The sequence below is a fragment of the Zosterops lateralis genome (genome assembly GCF_965231275.1).
Source record: "Zosterops lateralis genome assembly, chromosome: 16".
Classification (NCBI taxonomy): domain Eukaryota; kingdom Metazoa; phylum Chordata; class Aves; order Passeriformes; family Zosteropidae; genus Zosterops; species Zosterops lateralis.
In genome coordinates this window covers 3,850,994-3,878,010 of record NC_139776.1, presented here as the reverse complement: position 1 = coordinate 3,878,010, position 27,017 = coordinate 3,850,994, and the positions used below count along the sequence as shown (strand labels likewise).

The 27,017-nt window shown below is 44.5% G+C and overlaps 3 protein-coding genes across 3 annotated transcripts; 2 read left to right on the top strand and 1 right to left on the bottom strand.

Moving 5' to 3' along the window:
* Nucleotides 1-8,062: 8,062 nt before the first annotated feature.
* On the top strand, nt 8,063-14,202 carry PRELID3B (PRELI domain containing 3B). The gene is made up of 6 exons (XM_083872999.1): nt 8,063-8,164; nt 8,785-8,953; nt 9,321-9,410; nt 9,781-9,851; nt 10,651-10,753; nt 11,424-14,202. The coding sequence occupies exons 1-6, from the start codon at nt 8,133-8,135 to the stop codon at nt 11,541-11,543; spliced, it is 585 nt and encodes a 194-aa protein (XP_083729125.1). The 5' UTR covers nt 8,063-8,132; the 3' UTR covers nt 11,544-14,202.
* A 2,406-nt stretch (nt 14,203-16,608) lies between these two features.
* On the top strand, nt 16,609-18,355 carry LOC310915948 (uncharacterized protein; the record flags this gene model as incomplete). Its single annotated transcript, XM_083873172.1, has 1 exon — nt 16,609-18,355. A coding segment is annotated over one exon (885 nt), but the record flags the coding sequence as incomplete, so codon positions are not given.
* Nucleotides 18,356-21,604: 3,249 nt separating this feature from the next.
* TUBB1 (tubulin beta 1 class VI) lies at nt 21,605-26,842 on the bottom strand. Its single transcript, XM_083873275.1, has 4 exons — nt 26,520-26,842; nt 24,924-25,032; nt 24,651-24,761; nt 21,605-24,550 (listed from the first exon to the last, which is right to left on the bottom strand). The coding sequence occupies exons 1-4, from the start codon at nt 26,574-26,576 to the stop codon at nt 23,472-23,474; spliced, it is 1,356 nt and encodes a 451-aa protein (XP_083729401.1). The 5' UTR covers nt 26,577-26,842; the 3' UTR covers nt 21,605-23,471.
* Between the last annotated feature and the right edge of the window lie 175 nt (nt 26,843-27,017).

Sequence of the window (27,017 nt, the reverse complement as noted above, 5' to 3'; positions counted from 1 at the left end):
TAATGGGGCTTTGCTAATTAACAATAATGGGGGTGGTGGAAGGCCTGGAAGGGTCTGAGGGCTGAGTCCAGGCTGGGAGGATTTTATTTGCTGTCCTTCACAAGTGCAACACACCCAGGGCTGGTCTCCAAATGGATATTTAACAGCTCATATGTTCTTGTAATATTTATTAAATTCGTAGATGCTCTTCAAGTTGTTGCATATGTTTGACTCGAATTCTCTTGGTCTGTGTGCAGCAGGTTTGTACAGGCCTGCTAAATGTGTTTGGCTTTGGGTCAGGAGAGAATGTAGTGGAGTTCTTTTGCAGGATTTCCAAGATTATAAGTATTCCCACATATTCCTCTCACTTTCCCTAAGTGCTGTAATATTTCACAGCTCAGTACATAAAAAGCCCCCATGGCCTGGAGTGTCACACAGTGGTTACAGGAAATGCAGATTCAGGTATTTTATCAAGCTGGACTCTGATATCACACCATCCCATGGCCTTTGATTTGGACTTTTCCTAAAAGGAATCTATGACTTTTACAGTAGTGACAATTGTATGGAGTTTGCTTACTTTAGAGTATAATGTGTTTATTAGAGCATACCAGGAAAGAAAATCCTTTTGTCCCAACTGTGTATGAAGAGTATTCTGTTACTTCATTTGCATGGAAGATCCTCGCATTATGTTTCCATCTTAAACTCTCCTATCTGGTTAATATTTTTCTTTTTCTTTTATAGTTTATCCCTTAAGCTGGATGAAATGAACTCATGAGAATCCCTCAGAAGGCTGTTTGGAAAAGAGAAATATTTTCAGTGAAGCTACAAACAGGAAACCAGATAAGATATTAAAAATTTAAAATTGTCAGAGTGCCTCATCCCCACAAGGATCATTTTCAGGTGCAGTTTATGACTTCCATGCTTGCTGTTTCCCTGTGAGTCGTCAGTCCTGTCCAAACACCATCATTTCTTCTCAGCTTGGGGTTGGGAATTCCCACTGCCAGGCCCAGAGGAGAGGCTGGGACTGAGCCTTAAGCTGCTGTTCCTATTAAAGATCTGAGGACTGAGGTACCAGAGAGGAGATCTTGTGTTCTCAACTGCTGAGACCGGATCTTTCTCCTGCAAAGAAATAACAGAAACAATCCCATCACTAAGGAGAGCAAAAATACTCTTAAATCCAGGATCCACCTGTTCTCTGCCCACAACACTTTGAAGGAAAAATGGTTTAATGGCTTGTCTTCACTGGAGCTGTGTGGTCAGCCATGGGCACATGAAAGCCTACATGCCTCAAGACAGGTTTATAACTGATCTGATCATTGTCTTGGTGACAGTTGAGATGTCAGCACTGATGGCTCTGGCCACTTCCACACAGTACTTTGTGTATGACAGAGTGACAACTTTTATTTCCAGGTTGTGGTTTCTTTAAACCATGTCCAAAGATAGCTGGTGGAGCACAAGATTTCTAAAACAAAGAGTTCTAGATAGATAGAAATTCTGGACAAAGGAGCAAGGTCTGAACACCATGAGTTATGTTTGTGATTTAATACATAATTCTGACCATGACCTGTCATCACTGGTTCTTCACTTAAAGTTGCACCCAATAAATGTCTGAGAGCACAGTGTTTTCATATGAACTGTTGTCATCTTGTGAATTACACAAGGATCACTGTGGGAGAAACATGATTATCTCCAAACAACATAAAATCATCAGCATTTTCAAAGCACTTTAAAATTTGTGGTTTTGTCTTTAATTGTGCTGTTACTGTGCTTGCTCATGAGTTGTGGGTGATAACATGTGATTATCATCTGCCTACTTGATCACATGCACATTTGTGATGCTCCAAAGAGCAAACATTATCCTGGCTGGGATCTGTCACATTCTCAGAGTTCCAGAGACTGTTTCCCAGACAACAGGACAGTCCCCTTTATCCACCAGGACCTGTGCTCACAGTCTAACACCTGGTGGCAGCTGCTGCTCACGCTCCTGACACACACAAGATGTTTGTAGAGCCATAATCCAACTGCCTCAACTCTGCAAGCCAAGGAAACTGCACAGCCAAAATTAAAAAGTCAAAATGAGTCAAACAGCACCTACCTTGTTACAAATTCTGAGTCAGTTTTTAAATTGAAAACAGATCATTCCTTACCAAAAGCCATCTAAGGGCCATGTACTACCTGTTTAAGACCCCTGCTGCCAAACATAAAGCCAAGCACAGCTGTGTAAGGTGGTAAATCATCTCTCTGTGGTAATTTGAGTGTGTTAAAACAAAGGAGCCCAGAGGGCAGGTGGAAGAGAGAGTGTCAGAAGCAGCTCAGGCCAGCTGGGTGGGATCCTGTGTGCAGGGCGTTTACATTTTGGATGTTGTCAGGTGGGGGAGGAAGCTGATAAGAAAAATAATTATTTGCATTCAAATTATATAAACAGTGCCAGAGCCTGGTTAGTGTAGGCAGTGTCAGACAGTGTTTCCCAACTGCAGGAGATGTATCACATGCTGGGTAAGGAAGGTATGCGAGGCAACAGCACTCTAAAGGTGTGCAGCTCTAAGCCTCTTGGCACATCTTATGGCAGAAGAATAAAATAAAAAGGACCTAAAAATCAATTGTTTGTCTCAGGTCATTCTATTAAGAATGCACATTTTTAATATGCCCTAACTTAAACTCTGTGTTGGGAAGCAAAGAAAATGTCTGGGTTTGAATTTATTAAGAGGGGGGCAGGATATTGGTGGGATTTGGGCAGAGTTCTTCAAGGTGTGCAGGGGTATTTGGGGAAGGGAGAGATATTAAATGAGAGGTAACAAAATCTGTCTCCCCTTGATGTCCTTAGCTCCAATCAGCTAAAAATGAGCTGCTGCAGCAGTGTAGCAGTATCACCAATCAGCAGTTCAGACCCCAAGTTGTCCTTCCACATCTCGTGGCCACAGGTTTCTGAAGATCTTATCACTAATGTTTTATTTTTCACTGGTTCAGAATGACTTCAAATGTGAGTGGAATATTAAATGATTTTGTTTATTGATCTTGTGACACTCAGTCTGAATATCCCGTAAATTTGCAGAGGGGCTCTCAGGCTGTGCCATTCCCTCCGTGTGAACCATGGGAGAGATCCATGGTAGGATCTGATGGGAGATTTACCACCTCCTATACCACTCTCTCCTATCACTTCTGACTGTGATTCTGCCTTTCAGAGCTTCTCCAAGAAAAAGCAAATTCATGGTCAAAATGAAGAGGCCATTCTCTCTCCAGCCAAAGACTGCTTTCAATTTTTTTAAGATATCCTTCACCTCCTGTTGAGAGCTTCCTCAGCTGTGTTCTGTGAATGATGTCCTTGGCTCTCCTCACTTTTTCCATGAAGCACTAAATGGAAACATTTAGTTTCTTATCTGACACTGAGTGCACAGGTTTACAACAGGACATTTGCACTCTGAATTGTTCTCAGGTTTTCCCTGAGACATCTCAGTTACCTGAGACCCTGGACTGGCTCCATTGCAATCACATCCCAGGGAGCTGTGCAGTGTAATTGTAGCTGTGGTGACCAATACCTGCAAAGGAAAGAAAAGCTGCTTCATCACAGATGAGGACTTGTGCAAATTGAAATCTAAAAGACTGTTCTCACAGGGACACACAGGGAGTGGAATACATTGATAACACATGTGGTCCAGCCCCCCACCTTGTGGTTTTTCCACACAGAAGGCAGGAATCTATTCAAACTGATTTCTTGGTAATTATATAAACACATGCAACTCTTCTCTGAAAGCTGATGTGGTTACTGGCATTTCATCTCTTCTTAGGGAGTGATAGGTATTAGTCTCAAGATAGAAAATTATAATCTGCAAAAATTTTATTTGTATTTCCTAGGCAACTTGACAGCTATTTCTAGTGGAATATGAAGGACTACAAGAAGGGGATTTGTTGGCTATTTCTATAAGCTGTTTTTTCTTCAAACTGAGGGAGGAAGTAAATACTACAGGATAGAAAACAAAACTCTCTTGGTCAACTGATAAAGTGCAGAAACAAATGCAGGCATTTGGTTGTCTTACACTGCTCTGTGTTATAAGTGAGTTGAACTGAATTGTGTGATACAAACAGCAAGTCAGTGTTTGTCAGCAGGTGAAGAACAAATGCATTGAACTGAGAGAACTGCTGCAGGTCTGGCTAAAGTCAAGCTGGTTCCAGTGGGTGTTTTGGGGGTCCACAGCACTGGCCAAATCAGCCCTGACCAGCTGTTCTTGCTCTGCAGCACTAGCATGGCCTTTCTGTCATTTTCCCACTTCATTTATGGCTCACTGTGCAAACAGAAATGGAGCTGCCTTGCTCCCTCCCAGTGCTCATCCTGGCCACGTGAAGAGCTGTCCCAGAGCAACATGAGCAGCAGCCCCAGAACAGAAATAAGTGTCCTCAGGTGGCACCAGGGCCAGCTCACACAGCTCACACAGCCTGGGCAGAGCTGCACAGCAGGGGCACAGGGGCAGGTTGGCAGTGCAGCTCCCCTGCTTGAGGCTGTGAGGTTCACGGAGCTCAGGGAGCTCTCAAGTGCTGTTTGCTGCATTCTGGTCCTTTCCCTCTGTCCTGGGTCAAATGAGGGCTACAGGCCTCAGTGATGAGGAATTTGGGACAACATCTGTTCTGAAGAAGGAAAGTGAAAGGCTTTGGAGGAATATTTTTATTCCATTTGTTTCTCTGAAGAGACAAAGAGATGCACCAAAGCATGTGAATGTTAATCCCTGCTACAGTGTGAGCTCTGGTCTGTCCTAATAAATGTCTCATCATAGAAACTCATTTGTGCCCGACACCACTTTTCCAGAATGTTCTGTAGTTGTGACATTTCCCCACTGCTGTCTTCTTTATATATTAATCAGGAATCTAGAAGGATCGAAATTACTTAAACAAAACTCCTGTTAAAGCACAGGCAAAGCTAAAGGAGTTGGTACCATCCTGCACTGAGGTATTGCAGTGCTTTCTTTCTGTCAATAAAGCATTTGTTTATTGAAAGCACAATTTGATGTGACCTTGTCATGAGGGATGCATTATGACTTGCCAGGCATTAATGAGCCAATCCTGGAAGAAATGAAAAGGAGCTTTGCTATCCAACAAAGTTTTCTTTAAGAAGCACATTCAGGAAAATACAGCCAAGCACGAGGAAGCTGAGACACTGAATTGACAGCTGATGAAAGAGTGTTTATTGATGGGCAGCCACAAAGAATTGTATAATGGAAGTCACTGAAGGGCTATGTCTGGAAAACAGACAGTTTTCTATCATTACAACTGCCAGATTGACTGAGGGAATGGGAACTTGTTTTTCCAGCTCAAGAAAAGAGCAAGACCTTTGAATGGTTTTCATTAATATTGCCTGTGATTACCAATATTTCACACAAATAAAACTTGGATTTCAGATCAAGGAACTTGTGCAGTGTTACTGCAGCACAGCCATATTTCAGAATATGACAAGGGGGAAAATACACCACAGAATACAATGTTCTTAAGTGTAAAAAACAGTAAACACCTCAGCTGTCTTGTGAAAAGTGCAAAGTTGTGACACCTGAAGCAGGGAAGCAACCAGAGCCCATGACAAGGAGTACAGCAGGTGAGAACAGACCTTCCCCAGTCACCCCTCTCTGTATCAGTTCTCTCTGCACAATTCAGTTCTGACCCATGAAGCACCTGAGGCTTGCATTCATTTCCTTCTGAAGTGCAGCTTGAGTCACTGCCATTGTCACCAAACCCTTTCCAGGGTTGAATTCAGTGACATTTTGTGCTGCAGAGTGGCTGGTTGGTGTCTGGAGCAGGGCTGTGAGCCAGGGTGGTGTTTGCTTTCCTCACAGAAACACAATACCTGTGTTTTTACCTATCTGTGTAGGACTAATTGGGTTTGCCAATCTGGGGTTTTGGTACCCACTGTGGAGAGCAGGAATGATCTGGATATAATGCTGGAGATAAAGAGACCTTTGGGTTGTGAGTTATTTCCTGATATTTATGCTTTTTGGTCAGAATTATGAGGTTTCTATGAGGCTGTTTAAAGGGGACAAGTCACACCTGCCCACTGGCAAATATGGGTCTGGCAATACAGAATCTTCATGCCTTACTGAGCAGATAAATTGTTTGGGACCCCAGAGCACTTTCCCAAAGAATTCCCAAGGCAATTTCCAGTATTTCTTACCCATGCCAAGGGGATTGCTCTGCCAAAATCTGAAAGGCAGAATCACAAGGCTCATTTCAGGCATCAGCTGCATTTAACAGTTGGGAGCAAACAGCCCCTGAAAAATATATATGGACTAAGGAATCTCATTATGGGTTTCCACAGGTTTTTCTATTCTCTTGTAGGAGTCCATCATTGTCCTCAGTGATCATTTTGTTTGTCCAGTCCTACTGTCTAGGACTGGACAAACAACTGACAGAACGTTTTCCTTTATTTCAGTTATTAGACAGATAATAGCAACCTATAGGGGCAAAGATATTGGATTTATGGCATTATGATATATGTAAATAATTCTAATGTTTAGGATGTGCCACTTTTTATTCTGCATTTACAAATGCATATTTTATTTTCATAAAGTCTGGCTGTATTATTTATAATTGTGTTATTTCTCTTACAAGGCAGGTTTATAAGTAGTTCCACACTTGATATCACTCAGATATAGAAACCTACTTTAACAAATCTTGTTAAAATAGCCTGAAGTTTATGTGAGCAAGAAGAGCTGAAATCTAGCTCCTAATTTGCGCCATATGTTGGCAGGCTTCCTTCTTGGAGATGACATTTTGCTTTGCTTCCAGTAGACAGCATTTCTTTTACAGAAAAAAAACCCAAAAACCTGGAGAGGCTACAGGCAGCCTGATGGACAAGGGATGGGGATCTGCTGCACTGTCCCTGCCTGTTTAAGGGTCACCACCTTCCACAACTGTGTGTAACACTGAGAACCTCTCGAAATGTTTCGCGTTTTTAACATCCTTTGCAAAATTCTCCAGCTGCAAAAATCACTCGGTGAGTATTCAGGCTAGAGTGGATTTAGAGCTGGATGAGAACCCCCAGCAATAACTGTCCACTCTGACAGACCAGCAGTGTGTCAGCCACGTTCAGGAATAGCCCATGAGGTGAAAAAATCAGGGAAAATAGGATTAAGACAGGTGTGCCCAGCAAAAATTTATTCTCTTAGCAGCTCTCATTTAAGTATTTGCTACTGGCTGAACCTGGTTTTTATCATTAAAAAGTAGCTTTTATCATTAAATAGTAGCTTCTCAGTGAGGAGAGCTGCCGGATTCGCTGTTAGGGATGCACAAGGGATATTCAAGGCTGTGAGCCCCGGCACAGGCCGGCCGAGGCTCCTGGCACTGTCCCTGTGCAATACAATCCATTTCTGGGAAGTTTCCCCCTCATGCTTTTCCACTGAGGCTATTTCTGTGCGGTTTCGAGTGCACAGAGGTCACTCCTTCTCCGTGCGCATGAAACTCTACCCCGCCGTTCCACCAAAGCCCCGTTTTCACTGAACTCGCGGCACTTCCCAGCGCCGCCGAGAATTTTAAGAGAAAGCGCTTTGAGGGCGGGCCAAGGATCGCCTGTGGGTGTGTCCGGTGCGCCGCTGCTCCGCTCAGGCCGGGCCGTGCCGGGGTGAGGCGGGCGGTGACACTGCCCGGGTTATGAAAGAAACCCTTACGAAATCTCTTACAAAACCGGCCGGGCCCCGCCTCGCCGGCGTGACGTCACACCCCGCCCGCGCCCCCTGCCGGCCCAGCGCGGGAACGGCGCCGCGCTGTGACGTCATCGGCCGCCTACGGCCGCGCTGACGTCATAGCCCACAGGTAGCCCCCTCGCCGCTGGGCTGGCCGTGCGAGCCCGGCCTGAGCGGAGCGCGGCTACAGACCGCACCGGCCCGTGTCGGAGCGATGGGCGGCGGTGCCAGCCCCGGGGACGCCCTTCACGCCCAGCCCGGCACGGGCGGGGGATCACGGGCCGCGCCCCGACCTCACCCCGAATGTCCCCGGCGGGGCCCGGCCCCGGCCACGCCGTACGCGCCCCGTGACGTCAGCGCGGCGCCGCGCGGCGATTGGCGGGCGCTGCCCGCGCAGGCGCGCGCTGCCGGCGGCGGAGCCGGGCCCGCGGAGCCGAGAGCGGCGGCGGCGGAAGCGGCGGCCCCGGAGCGCGGCCGGGCCGAGCCCCCGCAGCCATGAAGATCTGGACCTCGGAGCACGTGTTCGAGTAAGCGCCGTGCGGGGCGGCGGGCAGGGGCGGTGGGGCCGGCGCTGGGCACGGCAATGGGTACAGGGGGGGTCTCCTCCGGCGGGCCGGGGGCTGTGAGGGCACCGCGCCGCGCCAGGGCCGCCCCCCTGAGCTCCGCGCTGTAGCCTCGCTCCGGCAGCCGCGGCCTCTCGCCTCCCCTTGACCTTGCCCCGCGCGTCCTTGCCGGGCCGGGGTCACGGGCTGCGGAGGCTCGGCCGGGGCTGTACCTGTGTCCTGAGCCCGTCCTTGTGCTGCCCCCAACACCGTGAGGCCCCTCGTGTGTCGGGACTCAACTGCTCCAGAACAAGTGTCTTAAAAATTATCTCAAGGGAGCGCTCGTTAGAGGGAAGTAGGAACTTTATAAATCACTCCAGTGTTACGAAAATCGGGATAAAGTGCAGTCTTAGCATGGTGTCACAGGGAAACATTCTTATCCAGTTATAATGGAACTCAGCACACCCAGTTAATCAGGTGTGTCGTCTGCTTGATTTTCATATGCACTGCTTAGTCAACGAAAATAGAGATTTTTCTCCAGGGAAAGATATAATCCTATTGAAAACAGAGGCGTACAACTTAATGCCACGATTGTGTTTGGGCAGTCACCCCTGGGAAACTGTGATGACAGCTGCCATGAGGAAATACCCCAACCCCATGAACCCCAGCGTGGTGGGAGTGGATGTCCTGGACAGACACGTGGACGCCAGCGGGAAGCTGCACAGCCACCGGCTCCTGAGCACCGAGTGGGGAATCCCGTCCATTGTGAAATCGGTGGGTGTTGTTGTGTCACAGGCAGGAAAGTGATGCCGCGGGGAGGAGAAGCTCCTGAGCCAGCTGCTGTCATAGATGGGTGTCGTTTCATAACTGTAATGGTTTAAAAGTTTGATGGTTTAAGTGTTTATGTATGGGGAAAGGTTAACAGCAGCACACAGTGACCCCCAGTAGGCAAAAGTTGCCTGGATCTCAGACTGCTTCCATCTGGAAAATGAGATCTACCTCAGCTGAATAACTTTGTTTTCAGCTAAATCCTGTTTGTGTTCTTTTGGTTCAACACAAAACCATTGCCTGTGCATTTAAAGGCATGAAGAGTTGCAGTGGGGTGGTGGAACTGATCCCATCTCTGTTTGCCTGTCCCCAGCTCATCGGCACCTGCAGGACAAGGACATATGTGCAGGAGCACTCTGTTGTGGACCCTGTGAAAAAAACAATGGAGCTGAAATCCTGCAATGTAAGTACTTGTGTTTGTGCCACTTACATGGATCACAGAGTGTAACAGCACCTTATACATATGAAAAGCAAAATCGTCTTGGAAATAGCTTGAAAATTGCATTAGAACAATACAATTTAATGGTTTAGGTATTGTGGTTATAGTTGATCAGTTCAGTGGCTCAGGAAGGAGCCACTTGGCTCTTGGAACTTGTCACTATTGAAGCTGTAAACATACTAATAAGCAGGAGGAGTTTTGGGTGTGGGGTTGGTGTTAGGAAAAAATGTTTTAAAGCCTTTGGGTGTATGTACACTGTGACTGTTTCCTGATTTTGCTCTCTGTAGTACTCTGTTATTTGTGTCAAGGGGTAATCCTGTCCTGTGTTCTGCAGATTTCATTTACAAACCTGGTGTCAGTAGATGAGAGGCTGGTCTATAAACCACACCCTCATGAACCACACAAGTGAGTATCTCCCTGCTAAAATTGCCCACAGCTACTGGATTTTGTTTTGAAAATGTCCATGGTTTCCCTTGATCAGAAGATGACGTTTACATGGCCTCTGTTACAGTAAATTGTCTAAAACAGGATTAAATGGACTGTCACTTCCTGCAGTGACATTGGTTCTGCAGAGTCACTGGGAGACTTTGGGTCATGCTGTGCTGGAGTCCAGTTCAGGGTATTCTGTCTGTAACTGAGTTTGTGTACACAGTTTTCAGCTCCTTGTTCCTGATCTCTGTCAGCCTGAGCACAGAAAGCACATTTATGTGCCTTTAACCTCTGATTTTGGAGCTTTGTGTTTTGGTGATTGCTCAGGGTTTTTAAGGCAACTTAGAGCTTAGTGAGTCTGTACTGCTGAAGTGGTGATAATTTTGAAGAGCCATTCTAGGGATTCTAACCCTGGAGTTCTTCTCTGTCAGGACAGTCAGAAATGTTCAATCCCTAATGTTGAAGAGGATGTTTTAATACTGTTTTCCCAGTATACTGGAACTCCAAATCTGTTTCCACTATTAACATGCTGATGCTAAAGATGGAAATGGCTGAGAGCCACAAAGGGAGACTTGGGCTTGGCGAGCACTCTGAGGCTTTATTTTATAAGTAGAAACATAATGCTTTACTTATACAGTGTGGAGGTGGGTTGTGTTTAGGGGGCAAGAAGTTCTGTGTTACTCAGCAAAGCTGATGAGGGAATGTGCTTGTAGGGGGGATGGAGTTTCTTTTTTAAACTACTCAGAGTATTTCAGTTTCTTGCTCTCTATTTCAGAACCATTCTGACACAAGAAGCAATAATATCTGTAAAAGGTGTCAGTCTCAGCAGTTACCTAGAAGGGCTAATGGCAAACACAATTTCTTCCAATGCTAAAAAAGTGAGTATGGCCTTTGTGTGAAATGTGTGGTCACTGGCTAAATGTCAAAGGGAATAAAGATCTCTGTTTTACTTTTTGGCTTTGTCAGCAGTCTTAGGAAGGGGCCACATAGTTCTGCTGCCTTTATTGCAGGGACTGAATGCTCAACATGCTGAACTTCCTCTTCTTTTCCCTCTTGTGAATGAAGATAATTAATTGTTATTGGCAAAGATCTCTGTATCTTCACTAGAGAAAACATCTCCACTCACTCAACAGTGTGACACTGTCATTCTTTTGCTGCCCAAAAACTATTTGTTTTTGCTGTCAAAAAAGCACCTACAGATCATACAGATCTGAAATAGTTATGTGGGAGCAATGAAACAGTATTTTAGTTGAGTCTGTCCTCTGGCAATCCAAAGATATCTTGAGTTCAGCCTCAAGAACAATAAAGCAGTCTGGGTAAAAAGTCTTTTGTGGATCATAATGTGAGAACTGCTGATACAAGGAATTGTTTTCATGAAATGTAAGGCAGAACATGTTCCAGCAGTACTCCAGTTATTGAAATAACAAATACCAGAGGCATGTATTTCTGTTCATGCCTCTTTCAACTACTGTGTCTTTAGTCATTTTCAGTAAGAGTTTAACTGATATACTAAGATTTGCACACTAATCAACTTTCCTTTAACTGTAGGGCCGTGAAGCATTGGAATGGGTAATTAAAAGACTGAATGCTGAAATTGAAGAGTTTGCAGCTTCAGCAAGAGGAACCATGAGGAATTCAATGGCAGCAGCAGCATTTGTAGAGAAATGATGATAGTTCTTAGACCTGTATCACTAACGAGGCTTAACGACCTGCAGCTTCTCTCCAGGCCTAAATACATGTATCCTTTATTATTTAAAGGATGTGTGTATTAGGCACGTTATGAATTTAATCTGGAGAAAAGCTGAATTCTTACCAAGGCTGAGGCTCAAAGGCTATTTAACACATTGGGTCAGCTGGACCGAATTGTGGTTACAGATTAAGAAATAAATTTCAAGTGTAGTTCCTGTATTTAACATGAACACTAATTTATAATTTTTGCAGATATGAAATAGCCTCATTTAGTGGTGAGGCTATATATGGTGGAGGACACTGGCATGTTAGGCTAACTTTTATTTTTTTGTGTGACTTACGGACTACCTCTTTTGGGACCAAACCCAAAATTAAGCAGAATGGTTGTTCCAGCATTGTTCTTTTTGTTGATTTTTGACAGTTGTGTGATACAACTTGGTTTTACAGAAAGCTTATTACTTGATGCTTGACATATAAAAGAATGTAAAAAATATTTTTTGATAAGCTTTTTAACTTGACTGGTTGAACTACCACGGTACTCAAATAGTTTTTGAGTCACTCTAGGTAAAACATCAAAGTGTCTCTTACCTATCTACCAAGACCTAAATGCTGCTCCTAAATGCAAATTAATGAGCTGGGCATGCAGTACCTTAAAATCAAATTTTATCTTAAACTTCTGCAATAAGTATCTCCATCTCTAAAAGCCCATTACATAAAGGTACAGTAAACATAGAGCCTTAAAATCTTGTAAGCTTGTAGGTGTTTTCTTCAAAGAACCAACTAAAGACTAAAAAACCTTTGTGAAGGTGACTGAGGAGATACCTAAACAAAAGAGGAAGTAGTATTTAACAATATACTCATTAATTTGATCACGTTCCAGAAATAACCTGCTCCATTCACTGGATATTGTGTTGTTCTTTACTTTAACCAATGTTCTAAGTTCCAGATCCCTTTCCCCTTTGAACTAATTTGCTCACAGTTCAAGGCCCTTTGTATTCCCAAGGGCTTCACTTGGTGTTCTCCAGTCTCTGTTTCCTGGTACTCATTGCAGGTTCTTGGTACTGTCACCAGTCACTGGCTGCAGGAGCTGAAAGGTCAGCCCTTGGCACTGCCAGGGTGTGCTGAGTTGTCCTGGGCACCTCACAGGGACTCTGTCCCACAAGGCTCCTTCAGTGTGAACAGAAAAATGCAAAGGCACAGCCCAGATGTAGCTGATGGTGGTTATTTTGGTGCCCAAGGGTTTTTCCTGGAATTTTGGTTCTAAGTTTACAAGAGATTTCAAGACCCTCTTAGCCTTTATGAACTGTAATGTCACCCAGCCCAGCATATTTGATTTTGCATGCCATTTCTGTTAATATCAAATTGCCTATTAACTAGTGTCTGCTATATAGAGAACCAGAGCTTATTTTAACAAACAACAACACTTCTGTAAGGTTTATCCTGGGGGAAGAAAACAGGAATATAGATATATAACTTTTAAAAATTAACTATTCTAAACAGAATATTTTTCTAAACAGAAATTGTTTGAGACTACCTTACTAATTGAAGTCATTGAGATTTGCCATACTTTTACAGGACATTATTACAACTGAAACAACATTTCAATTTTAAACGTATATGTGAAACTTCTGCAAAACCATCATTTCTGATGGTACCATCATTTCTGATAGAAGTGCTTAGCTTGAAACTCATTTTACATGTTTGCTCAGCCATTAGCATCATTTGATACTCTGAAGTCAGTTTTTTCATTTCCAAATTTTTCTGCACTAAGGACTGCATAACAGAACTCACAGTTTGGCCTTGCACTGAAAAAAGAACCCTTACTGTTTAATTTACAGGCATTCAACAACTTCTTTCTTCTGTTTTATTTATATGCCTGCATTTTCATTCTGTCAGAGTATGGCTTTCTGTATGTGGCGCTTTTTAAATAAAATTTTGTTTCAATTCTGGCTAATTCCTGAAACTTTTTGGTCTCTTTGTGTTTTAGAAGTATGAGGTGAGTAATCTAAAATGAGAGGGGTGAAGGTGAAGAAATCCTTGGAGTGAGTGGCTGCTTTTTTTGAAATGCATATCCTAAAATGCACATTCACAGCTGCTGTGGTCTTTTCTGCTTCTTAATAACTCTGCTTTTCTGCAAATCTGGCTTTAACTAGCAACCAGAATTCACAGTTTGCTGTGGAGAATCCATCCTGTGGAAAGATTTTCAGTCTGCTTGGGCTGAGATTTGTGTTGCTGTTCACTGCAGTGAGTGTGGGTTGCTGTGGATGAATGCAGCCCTGCTGGGGGGGCAGTGCAGAGGAGCTCTGGGTTCTGGTGGCTGGAAAGGAATGAAGGAGATGGGGAAGAGAAAGCAGATACAGCTGGAGGAACAGAACTGAGTGACCAGGAGGAAAGGAAGAATTAACAAAAAAAGGGGGAGGAACATGGGAAGTGGAGGAGCAGAGATGGAGGAATGTGAGATATGAACCAATCAGTGCTTCAAGTGCCAGCCAGGGGTTTGCTTCAAAAAAGGCAGAAAAATTGTAACCACTATTTCCTGCAACATTGCTGATCTGTCTCTTGTGGTCTGTACTTGCATTTATAGTTCCAATAAATGTCATATATAGTAAACATGAGCACCCACTGTGTGATAACTGCAACATTTCCAATCTGGCCTTGACAGAGCCTTGGTTCAAAGGGGAAGGTCAGCAACCTGCTGCTCACTTTTATGGAAGAACTGAAGAGTGCTGATAAAAGAGCTTGTGTGGCAGCAGTGAGTCATTTTACAACCCTTCCATTTCTTAAGGTGGAGGTTGTTCTTTCACTTGCACAGGACCTGTTAATTTCTATCTTAAATGCTTTGCTTTACATGTTGGTGTAGAACTGAATTATTCTACAGGTGAAGCTACATATTACAACCAAGCTGAACTAATTGCTTACCTTAGGAGGACCATGAGCACCAGCTGTGGACAAAATACCTTACATCATCAGGATATTTTGTTATAACCACTTTTAGAAAGTAACACAAGTTATTAAACACATGAAAAGAGGAAGTAATGCACAAGATTTTTAAAATTTGAGTGTACCTGAATTCTGCTCTGCAGATCCTGGGTCCCTCCTCAGGCTATTTATGCCAGATTTTGAAGAATGGACAGTTGAGACTTGGATGACACTTCAAAATTATTTTTACTTTGAATCCAGGTGTCCAAAAGTTGAAAACTGATGTCTTCATCTGCTTCATCAACTAACCTTCAAAAGACTGTAATAGGAAATGTAATAGGAAACAGCACAGCACTGAATCTTTATCCCAAGACTCGAGCTGATTTCAGCGAGGTGTTTGCTGGCACTCAGTGCAGTGCTGTGCTCAGACAGGAGATTTACCAGGAGATGACCTGTATTTTCATCAGCATGGCATCATTTCCAGTGGCTGTGCTGCAGATTAGGGTCAGCAGCAGAGAGAACAGCAGAGCTTTACCAGCACAGCCCAGTATGGCTTATCCAGGCAGAGAAAGGAGGTAAATCCACAGCTACCCAAGGTAGGAAACGTTATTACTGACCTCTACATTTTGTACAAAGGTGACCATAATTCCACGTTTCTTGTCAGTGTTGTATCATAGGAAAAAGTGCAATAACTTTATTTTAAATTAGGACAGAAATAACTTAGTGAAGAGATGATGGAATGTATAGCCTGTTGGACACTGGCTTTTTATTGTAATTTGCCTTTTTTTAAAAAAAAAATTGTTCTCCCCTGTAAAATGCATTTGGGAACCCTTTGAGATTAAAGGTAGTGACAAAATTATAGCGGGTTTAGATAGCAAGGGATTCTTAAAGGATTAATTACATTTATGTTTTATTAAAAACACAGGGCAGGAAGCAAACTTGTCATTTCATCATAAATTATGCATGTTTGGAAAATGTAATTTGTTTTGCCTCTTGATCTATAAACATTGTACTCTTGAACAAATTGCAACCACGTTGCAACAGCTCTTAAATTACAGAAGCATTATCTATAAAGGTTAAATGTATTCAAGAACTTTTGGGGGTATCATCAGTGGTATGTGAGCAGCTCGTTTTTTAGCGTGGCAATTTTTGCACTGTGCTAAATCCCCACGATTTTAACGTTTGCATAGTAAGACACCATTCAAATTGCGTGGCTGTTCAGATGACACCTGCTTCAGTTAAGAGGTGACCTGGGTGGGAGTTGCACCCGTGGTGATTATGTTAAATCCATTACACACTCATCTGGACGTGGGTTGTGTAAGAACATGGGCAAAGCTGGGGTGTGTTCACCTGCAGCCTCCTGTACCTGTATCTTGCACTTTCTTGGTTGGTAAAATGTGGTTGTGATGAGGGAAGAGCTTTTCATGCTTTCCTGTGCCTGTCTGGAGAGGCAGCCCCAGGTCTGAGTGCTCTGAGCTTTGCGGCACAATCTGGAGACGAGGGGAGGCAGCTGTGGATCAGCCTCTTGATCTACTCACACTATAATTAGATGCACCTTTTTGAACTGAAATTTAAGCTGTTCTGTTCCCTTTTTAATCATGTCTGCCTTCTATCACAACTTCTCTTTATGGTATTTTTATTAAGCAATTCAAACTAGCACAAATAAACAATTATTGTTACTATACAGGTTTTATATCCAGAGGTTTAAAAGAAAGGTAACAAAATGAGACTTCTTTTTATCTGAATAACAGAACTGCAGTTGCTGAAATGTGTATTTCTTGTACACAGAATCAGTTTAGCACATTGTTAGCTTCCAAAAACAAATCCTGCACATGCTACACAGAAAAATAAATTTGATTGAACAAGGACAGACATGCCAGGAGAGAAGACTTCTCTGCAACCCTATGTGTGATTCTGTACTGGTCCCCTGGAAAGGCACAATGTTCTCAATAATTCTGTGGGCTCCTATTACTGGAGCTTTTCTGCACCAAAAGAGAAACTACTAACTTTGAAACTACACAGCGTGAATCATTATTTTCAAAAAAGTATTTTTGGGGGTCATGCTGTCTTTTTGTTTTGGTGTGATGATAGAGATCTTTTGTTTTAAATATTCCTGATTTAACACCCATCATGTTGGGGATTTATTTGGCTTTTCAGAGTCATCTCTTCACCCTACCTGGACCTACTTGGTCTCACTTTTTTGGCCTCCCTGGACCCCTCCAGTGTCAAGACTTTAGCCTCCTTGGAACTCTTTAAAATCCCCTTTTCAGATTCATTGGATTTATCCAGTCTGAGCTCTTCATCCTCTGTGGAATTCTCCAGTCTCACTTCTTCGTCCTCTCTGGACCTTTCAAGCCTCACATCTTCATTCTCCTCAGACTTCTCCAGTACATCCTCTTCAATTTCCTTAGAGCTCTCCAGTCTCACCTCTTCAGATTCCTGGGAGCGCTCCAGTTTCTCCTCTTCATTTTCACTGGACCTATCAAGTCGCACTTCATCAGGCTCTCTGGATCAGTCTGGCGACAGTTCTTCAATCTCTTTAGATCTCTCAAGTGTCACCTCCTTATCCACAGATTTCTCCAGCCCTACTTCTTCACTCTCTCTAGACCTGTCCAGTCTCACTTCTTCATCCTCCACAGATGTTTCCAGTCACACCTCCTCAGCTTCCCTGGACTTTTCCTGTACAATCCCTCCATCCTCACCAGGTATCTCCGAGTACAGCTCCTCCACCTCGTCGGAATCTCTAGACCTCACGGATTTTAACTATTTCATGTTTCAGCGCTCCTCTGGATTATCTTCACCGACTCCTGAGGATGCTCCCAGTCTCATCTCTACACCTTTTCTGGATGTCTCCAATCTCACCTTCCAGGATGATACTTCTTCTCTCACTCCCCCAGTTTCTTTGGACACGTCTAACCTCACGTCCTCAGTTCCCCCAGACCTGTCCACGCTCACGTTTCTGGATGTTGCTAATCGCACCGCAGCGGCTTCTCTCGATCTCTGCATCTAACCCTCCTCACTCATACCCTTCCCTCTGCAACCTCTCTCTGTCCTTCTAAACTTCTTTATCTGCTCTCTCCTTTGTTCTCTCTCTGAAAATTCTCACCTGAGGAAAGTTTAGGGCTTTGCAAAATATCTCCTGGGCATGAAAAAACAGGTCCTACAAATCTCTGATGGTGCCTTGTAACAGCTGCATAAACATCAATGTTTATTCTGGAATTTTTGTAGAGCACAGTTTCTGTCACTGATTGATATCCAGTCTGCCTCAGCAGGGTTGGTACCTCTCCCAAAAGTTTAGCTGTTTCAGTTCATGCTGAGTTTTTATCTATCAAGACTAACAAATAGTAAAGCTAAATGTGTAAATAATTGCATACAGGTTGTGTATCCTCACTATGCATTTATATCCAAGTTAATTTCACAGAACTGCAGGCAGAGGCATTTCACAGGGAGGTACAGAGTGAGATGTGGCAAGAAAAGAAAATTGTGGAGCAAAAAGCAGTTGAGAAATGGGTCAGAGAGAGGAACCAGAGAAGCTGTGGGGCAGGAATACAGGGGCATGTAGGTGGGAAAAAATGCCCAACTCTAGTGGCATGATTTTTCTCTGCCAGGCCATCCGTGTGGCCTGGGCTGCCCATGAGGCTTAAAATAATCTTAGTGCTAATTATTTTACTTATCAAATAATTGGATGTTCCCATTAAAGAAGCATTTGCATGTAACATCCCCTTTCTCAATATATGTAAGTACTGCAGTTACTTGTCTTGTATCAAATATGCTGCTTGTGTAACACAGAGGGGCTTCCCAAAATCTTTGGTGCTGTCTTGTGTCTTTTTGTTATCATTGTTATGACTGGGGCATCAAAACCAAATATATTTCTGTTCTGGTTTGGGTTGAATTAGGGGAAACCCTCCAAGGAATCCCCTAATAACAAAACCTCTACCACCCCTCCCCCCAACCCTGGGTTTGGGAAGGAATCTCTTGAACACAAAGTGGAAAAAACCGGTTTATTAACAAATGAATAAACACCCCCCGACACAAGGGAAAAAAAAAGAACAGAAAAAGCTCAGGTTACTGTGAGGGGGAGGGCGCGCCGCTTCTTTTACAAGCCCCGGCGATCTTCCTTGGACTCCTCCAGCCAGATCAGCTCCGGGTGCCGGTCCTAAATCTTAAAGGGGGGGGGGGGGGGGGGGAAGGAGAAGAGGAAAAGGGAAAAAAAAAAACAAACAGAGCACAGAGGCGGCAGAAGGAAAGGAAGAAAAAACAAAAGAACGAAAAGGGCAAGAAACTAGCAGAAAAATTTGCGATACAGCGAGCGACTAGAAGCGACTAGAAGCAGGGAAGCCAAAAGCCAAAGTGGAGCCAGCCCAGCAGGCCAGTGCCCGCCCCCCCCTAAAGGGGACGGATCACCTTCTTAGACATAACAAGGGTGTCCACGATATGGGATTATGGGATAGAGAGCACTGTCAACCCAGGACAATTTCCTTTCCATATCACTGGAACTTTCTGTGCTAAAAGTGCAGAAACATGTTTGTCATAACAAATATTTTTAAATTTATTTCATTTCTGCAAATTGGAAAGCTTTGCTCCAATATACAAGGTCTGTGACAAAATCAGAATACGTTTCACACAAAAATAAATAAGAAAACAAATGCATGAAGTAAGAATTGTTTTCTGCCTCATTTACACTAGCTATTTCTTTAAAATTAAGTAGGAACAATTGCAATATGTGTGTTTAAGAAATTAACCCAAAAATTCTATAGGAGCAGAGTTGTTTAACAGTTAAAAAAAATAAAAATACAGATCACTGGTCCAGATTTTACTGTTGTATGCTGGAGACAGACTGACATTTCTGGGGAACAATTGTCCTTTTTGTTCCGGTGGCTCTTCCCTGACTTTACCATGCAGATTCCTAATTGCAATGGTTCTGGACTAATTGAGATAAATACTCTAATAAAGCTGAAAATTACTCTGTGCTTTAAAAATGGCTTGACTTTGGATGAAAGAAAGTAGGCGAACAAAACAAAAGCTCAAGGATTTGTTTAAAAGCCAGTATTTAATCTCCTTAAGTATTTTGTCTTAATTACTTAAATGAACATTAGGATAGGACCAAATTGCTTCTGTATCAAACACGATTTGAATCATCTAATAGCTTTTTTTATTATTACATGTGGGAAATTGACTGGTTTTTTCTTTGTGTCCATAGCTTCTAGTTTACTATGTTGTCTTTTATGGATTTGTTAAGAGCAAATGACTGAATTTCAGATGTTTGTATCAGGATCCAAAGGAAACCCACGGCAGGGCACCGTGTCTGATGGGACAGAACTGCCACAGCCTGGCCACACACACATCAACTCCTAAATGAAAACACTCTGTTTAAAAAAATCACCGGCTCCACATGCTTGTAAAATGGGAGAGTTTTTTAACAAGTCTGATCTAGAAAAAAACAAAAACTGACGGCAGAGGGGTGAGGTGCAAAACACACCCTTTTAACCACTTGCTCCGATGCTTAGATTACAACAGGATTCCTGGGAAAGGAGTTAATGTGCAACTAACACAAGTGCTCTATAACTACCCACGAGCCTCATAGACAACTTGCCCTTTAATTTATGTTCCTTAGGTAACCGACGTCTAGTTTATTTCCGGCAAATTACCCTGAATCACTGAACCGAACACACACACTCGCGTGGTTTGAACAGCCGGGCAGGCCTCGGCCGGTCACAGAAGGAGGCGGAGACGGGACCCTCCCGGACTGGGAAGGGCACACACCTGTCCCGCACACCTCTGACCGGCAACAACCGTGAAGGGCCCTGGCACATCCCGGAGCCGCAGGAGCCGCCATGGCCGCCCCTCACGGCCCCTCACGGCCATGGCCCCGCCCACTGCCCCTCACGGCCCGATATGGCCCCGCCCATCGCCCCTCACGGACAGCCATGGCCCCGCCCACCGCCCCTCACGGCCCGCCATGGCCCCGCCCGGGCCGAGGGGAAGGGGCGGGGCGAACCCTTGTGCGCGTCAGGCGGAAAGGGCGGGAGCCGGGCGCCGGAACGGGGCCCTCTGATTGGTCACTGCCTCAGGCGCGCGCCCGTGCCCAGGAAGCTTCCCCCGCGCTGATTGGCCGGCGGGCACGTCCCCTGCGGCGCGCGCTGACCTTGCCGCGCGGAGCCAGCTGCAGCCATGGTGGCGTACTGGCGACAGGCCGGGCTCAGGTACTGCTGTCGCGACAGCCCCGCAACAGGGCGGGGGTGAGGGGCTGGCGCTGTCAGGGAGCGCCTGGCGGGGTCACAGCGGTGCGGGGAGAGCGCGGGCTTGGGGCGGGGGAGGCGGCTTTGGGGCCGGGCCCGGGTCTCACCGCCCTCTGTCCCCCGGCCGCAGCTACATCCGGTACTCGCAGATCTGCGCCCAGGCCGTGCGGGCCGCCATGAAGCCGCAGTACAAAGCGGAGGCGGAGAGGGCGGCGGTGGCCACGGTGAAAACGGTGAAACCTAAAAAGGAGTGAAAAATGTAAGTGGGTGGGGTGGGCTGGGTGCGTGGCTGGGGCTCTGTAGGGCAACAGTGGCGTTAGCGATAGTCTAACCGCTGAGTCCATTAATCCCCGAAATCTAGAGATAATCGGCTCGATTTCCAGGCATGGGGGTGGAGGGGATTGCGGCTGTTGCGGTGCGAATGTGCGCAGGTGTCTGTGACCTGATTGCGTGTGGGATGGGGAACAGCCTAATTTCATTAGCGAGGTGAGATGTGCTGTGTGTCAGGCCCTGCACTGAACCGCCTGGGGTTTGGCCAGGGCTGTATGGCCTTACACGGAATAGCTGGGGCTCTGCAGTGATGCTCACAGGTTTCTCTATGATATTTACACGTTTCATGCAGCCTTTTTTGATCTGCTTCCCCTGATCAGCAAATTCGTTGTATGGGTTATCTGCTCTCTGTGACAGATGCTACTTGTACCTTTATTTGTGCCATTCCATACATCACAAACAGTTGAAATATTTTCTGTTCTGTATAGAACTTTTGTTCTGAATAGAGCTTCTATTCCTGATCTGAGACTAAATGTTATTACCTTTTGTTTAAAGTGTACCTTGTACACATTCTTGAATCAAATAACTTGTGTTTTTAATCTCTTGCAGGAGCTGATCTGTGGTGAATAACAGCAAACTGCAAAGCTGTAGGCAAGCTCAAGACTGCAGTGTAATGTCATCACCTGGACTGTAGAACTTGCCTCTGTATGTAAATTGGCGTGCTAATAAATGTGATTTCTGAATGTGTGGAAAGTGTTGTTCCTCTTGAAACAAAGTTTCTGTTCTGCAGAGACATTTACTTTTCAGTTCTGTTAAAATAAAATAATGCTTTTAGCACAGTCTGGACATTCAGCAGCAGCATTGTTTATTTTTAAGCCAAATTTCTTTTTGGGTTCCATGCTGATATTTCAGGTATATAAATGAGTGAGAGATTTGATTGTTGTTTAAAACTTTTCTGCCTACTACATTTTAATGATTACTTTGAAAAAAATCCTGACTAAAATCTGTATTAACAGGTAATACAACATATAGTTTTGAAAACTGGAAGTAGGATAATTGTGCCATGGATGTGCTGCTGGGGATCTGATCTCCAAGTCTGAGACACTGAGCAGTGAATCAGGAATTGGGAGAGCTGGTGTCATGTAAGAGGTGGGGAAAGAGACACAGGAATCTGGATTGTTTGTCCTCATTAACACTTTGTCATGAAAGGGAAGAACAAGAGCGAAGAACATTCTCTGGGAAGCAGGAATGGAGAGGGACACTTCTCCTGGCTGGGAGGCAAAGATGCACTTGAAGCTGTGTGGTTTTGGGGGAAGTTGTTGCATTTTCCTGCTGCTGTGTGTCCTCACAGCAGAGACAACATTGTCCCATTGCACAGGAGAATTGGCTTCAGGTTCCTTCATCAAGACTGAACTCAAACATGAGGCGTTACTGTCTTCAAAGCACAATAAACCTTTTCATCTAAAAGTATAACTAATGTAATTCCAAGTTAGTTCTTGCAAGAATAAACTATGGGGTTTTGTCTACCAAATGTTTCAAGTATAAAACTTTAATAGAATGGTATATAATCTTTATTTAAAAGAATATTATAAATACATGTTAAGTAGGCAGTTGTGATGGCAAGAAATTTTTTTCATCAAAGGCAAAATATGGTTTTGTTTTAGTGACTGCCACAGAATTTATATTAACAAACTACAAACCATTCTATGTCATTTTTGTTGTACTGAATGTTAGGGAAAAAAATTTACAGTAGTTAGTACCTAGGAAAAAAAAATACCACACCAAAACTTCTATACAAGATCACAGCTTAGTGTGCTAATGTAACTCAACCTTGTAGTTAGAAATAGAAACAAACCACACCATGATAATGAATACAAGCTCTGCAATAATATAAGCCAGCAATGTGATAGAACAATTAGAGTACTTATAAAATAAGAATGTGCATATTCAGTCATTTGCCCTGTTTTTGCAGATCTACATCAGTCTGTGGAGTGATAAAAGAGTCACTGCCATTGCAGGCCTTAGAGATGTGCACATGTTCCTAAAACTAACAAGTTCACAATCAGCAGGGGCTGTGTCTACCTGAGAATAAATAAATGTGATGAGCTGACAGCATATTTTGCTATTGCTTATGATCCTGGTCTATATACACAGGCACAGTGGCTGTATAGTACATTCAGTATCTGGTGATTATATTCTAAAAGTGAATCCATTTACAGCAAAGGCTGGTATGAGATAACGTGTCTTCATAGTGGATTGGTTTTGGGAGAGATTCAGTGTCAACAGTTGTTTAAGACAGTAAAGCAGAGCTGCCATTAATTTCAAAAGCACTGTGTTGTGATATCAGATACACTTGGCCCGAGGCAGAGAAAAAGTCCTGAAGAAACGTGTTATTTTGGATATGCAGATGATGGCTATGGCTATTGCTTTGTGTTTGGTGAATGTGAACAGGCTCGTTGGGAGAATGTTTTGATACTTTTTACTCTGCTTCCTTTTCTGGTTTGGCTTCTGCTTCCACTTCTACCTCTTCAAATTCCTCCACGTCTGCAGTGGCATCCTGGTACTGTTGGTACTCAGACACAAGATCATTGGTGTTTCCTTCTGCTTCAGAAAACTCCATCTCATCCATGCCTTCCCCCGTGTACCAGTGGAGAAACGCTTTCCTCCTGAACATGGCTGAGAACTGCTCGGACACCCTGATGAAGAGCTCCTGGATGGCCGTGTTATTGCCGATGAACGTGGCCGCCATCTTCAGCCCTCGCGGAGGGATGTCACACACGGCCACCTTCACATTGTTGGGGATCCACTCCACAAAGTAGGAGCTGTTCTTGGTCTGGACAGACAGCAGCTGCTCATCCACTTCCCTGGTGGACATCCTGCCCCTGAAGATGCAGGCCACGGTGAGGTAGCGGCCGCGGCGGGGGTCGCAGGCTGCCATCATGTTCCGGGCGTCAAACATCTGCTGGGTGAGCTCTGGCACGGTCAGGGCCCGGTACTGCTGGCTGCCCCGGGCTGTCAGAGGGGCAAAGCCCGGCATGAAGAAGTGCAGGCGAGGAAAGGGCACCATGTTCACCGCCAGCTTCCGCAGGTCTGCGTTCAGCTGGCCGGGGAAACGCAGCGAGGTGGTGACGCCGCTCATGGTTAGGGACACCAAGTGGTTGAGGTCCCCATAGGTGGGGTTGGTGAGCTTTAATGTCCTGAAGCATATATCGTACAGAGCTTCGTTGTCAATGCAAAAGGTTTCATCCGTGTTCTCTATCAGCTGGTGGATGGAGAGGATGGCGTTGTAGGGCTCCACCACCGTGTCGGATACCTTGGGTGAGGGCACGACGCTGAAGGTGTTCATGATCCTGTCGGGATATTCCTCTCTGATCTTGTTGATGAGGAGCGTCCCCATGCCTGAGCCTGTGCCACCGCCAAGGGAATGGATGAGCTGGAATCCCTGAAGGCAGTCACAGCTCTCACACTCGTTCCTGACCACATCCATGACGTTTTCAATCAGTTCAGCACCTTCTGTGTAATGACCCTTGGCCCAGTTGTTGCCAGCACCTGAATTACCTGAGAATTACAGAAAGAACAGACACATAGTTAACAGGAGACTTTTTAAAGGACTTCCAAGGCCCTTTTGGGACAGTTGCTGGCAGTGTGCTGTACATACCATGGATAAAGTTGTCAGGTCGAAAGAGGGGGCCGATTCTGCTGGACCGGACACTGTCCATCGTCCCAGGCTCCAGGTCCACCAGGATGGATCGGGGCACGTATTTATGGGCTGGAACAAAACAAAATGATTGCAAATAATTACTGCTAGTGGTCAAAGAAACAGGCTTACAATCCACTCTGGAAAGTCCAATCCACTTAGAGTGGTTTAGTCTTTCTGTGGGTTTTTTAATTACTTGTTTTACTCTCACTGTTGGCTCTGCCGGGCACTTACAATAAGCCTCATTGAAGTACACATTAATTCGCTCCAGCTGCAGGGGTGAATCCCCACGGTAGTTGCCAGTGATGTCAATCCCATGTTCCTCACCAAGCACCTCCCAGAACTGCAAAGGGAAAGAGGTACAACACACTGAGAATGATTTATTTATTTTCAGCACATGTTCAGCACCAGCTCTGGAAACTATGCCTGAAGCAGGGGATGCTTTGCCATTTACTTACCAGATCAGAATAGGGATACTTCTCTATCCCTCCCAAATAAATCTCAGGGCAAACTTAAGCTGACCATTTATGCTGTTTAGCTATGACCTATGCACTAATAGGTGGAGGGCCTCAATTTGTTCTCTTTATACTAAAAGAAAATTGATGTTAGTTTAAAAGTTTAAATAACAGTTATTACTTGGTATGAGCTTAACAAAAAGGTTGTGAGGGCGTGGATTAGGGAGAGTTGCTTTGAGTCCTGTCGTGTACAAGTGGGACCACGGCACAACAAAGCTGGCACAGGCAAATTTGTACATGAACAAGGCTTTCCACAAACAGCTGCTGGTCCTAAATGTCCTATCTTGACACTCATATGGATGTGCTCTTGTGCTGGGCTCTTATCTGAGCAGCAGCCACAGCACTGTTCATGCAGACACACCCACCCACTGTAATGACCAGGCTATTCTAATATTAAAGGTCTCCTGGGTTAGCATCCAGTCCCATTTTGAGTGTACAAATACACCACTGCCAACAGGTGCATGTTCCATGCTTCATGTTCCATTAAAAGGAATCAAGATTAGGTGTGGGAGAAAGGAGGAAGAACATAATAGAACAATCCTCCAATTAGCCCATGTCTTAAAAGACCTCCCAGCCAAAAGCAGATAATCTTTGGACAACTTCCTACTTACCAAATAAAAAAAAAAAAAAAAAAAAAAAAAAAAAAAAAAAAAAAAAAAAAAGGATGGATATCACACAGCATAGTAATTGAGGGGTCTTTTTTACTCCTAGCCCAGAAAGTCAGCAACAATGACTACTTCCTATGTCACAGCATGCCAGTGTTTGAGCTACACAAAAATACTCCAAATGATATCTGTCTCTCACAGGAGGCCAGTAACAAACTTTGTGTCATTCTACACTCTAACACAGGTTCTGCTGTTCATTAATATAATCCTATATAACCTTTAAGACCCCTTCCAACCCCAACCATTGTATGATTCTGTGATATTTAAGAATAAAACATGGCAGAGCTGCTGCTGCATGGCTGAACTAAAGTACCAGCAACACAACTTCACAGTCCTGGAATTACTGGCTCTGTCACTTGCCCCAGTATCTTGCAGAGTATATGAGTTCCCCCAGGGAATAGGAGTCCCAGCAGGAATTCTCTGGTGCACTTGTAACCACTGGGCCACAAATGAACATTAAACTTTGCATGAGGAGCAAATCTAGGTTTTACCTTTCATATAAAAATACTCAAGTTCCCTGCTAACATGCCATGTTTCCCACCACTGAGTTACAAGGTAATTGTCCCTCCCAAAAGTCCCCATCCACTGATGATGAGTGACCTGCTACCTCTGACCTCCACCTGATGATCAGTGTTGAAAAGAGACCTTACCTTGGCTCCAATTTGGTTCCCACACTGGCCAATCTGCAGGTGCACAATTTCACGCATTTTGTGTGGCTCGGACGTGTTGGTGGCTACAACCTCTCCCAGGCTCTCCAGCTCTGCAGAACGAGCCCTGTGCCTGCTGCTCTATCAGCTACACCCAGCACAGCCCTACCCCAGGGGCCCTTTTATACCCCAGGGACTGTCACTCAGCCAGCCAGGGGAGTAGCCAGCCCCAGGCACTGCAGCAGGAGCCCAGGGCCTCTTTACTGCTTGGGTACAGGTACAACAGCACAGGTGCATCACTTGTGGCTTGGAAAGCAGCATTGTCACATGCATCCCTTCCCAGTTCTCTGTGCCCCAGTGTGGTGCACGAATGAATATATGTGCATATTCTGTTTGTGTTTCATTATTTTATATTAGACATAATATATATACAAATATATGTGCATATAGAGAGATTATAGCCCAGAGTGAGTGATATCTTAATTTATTAAACACATGTGC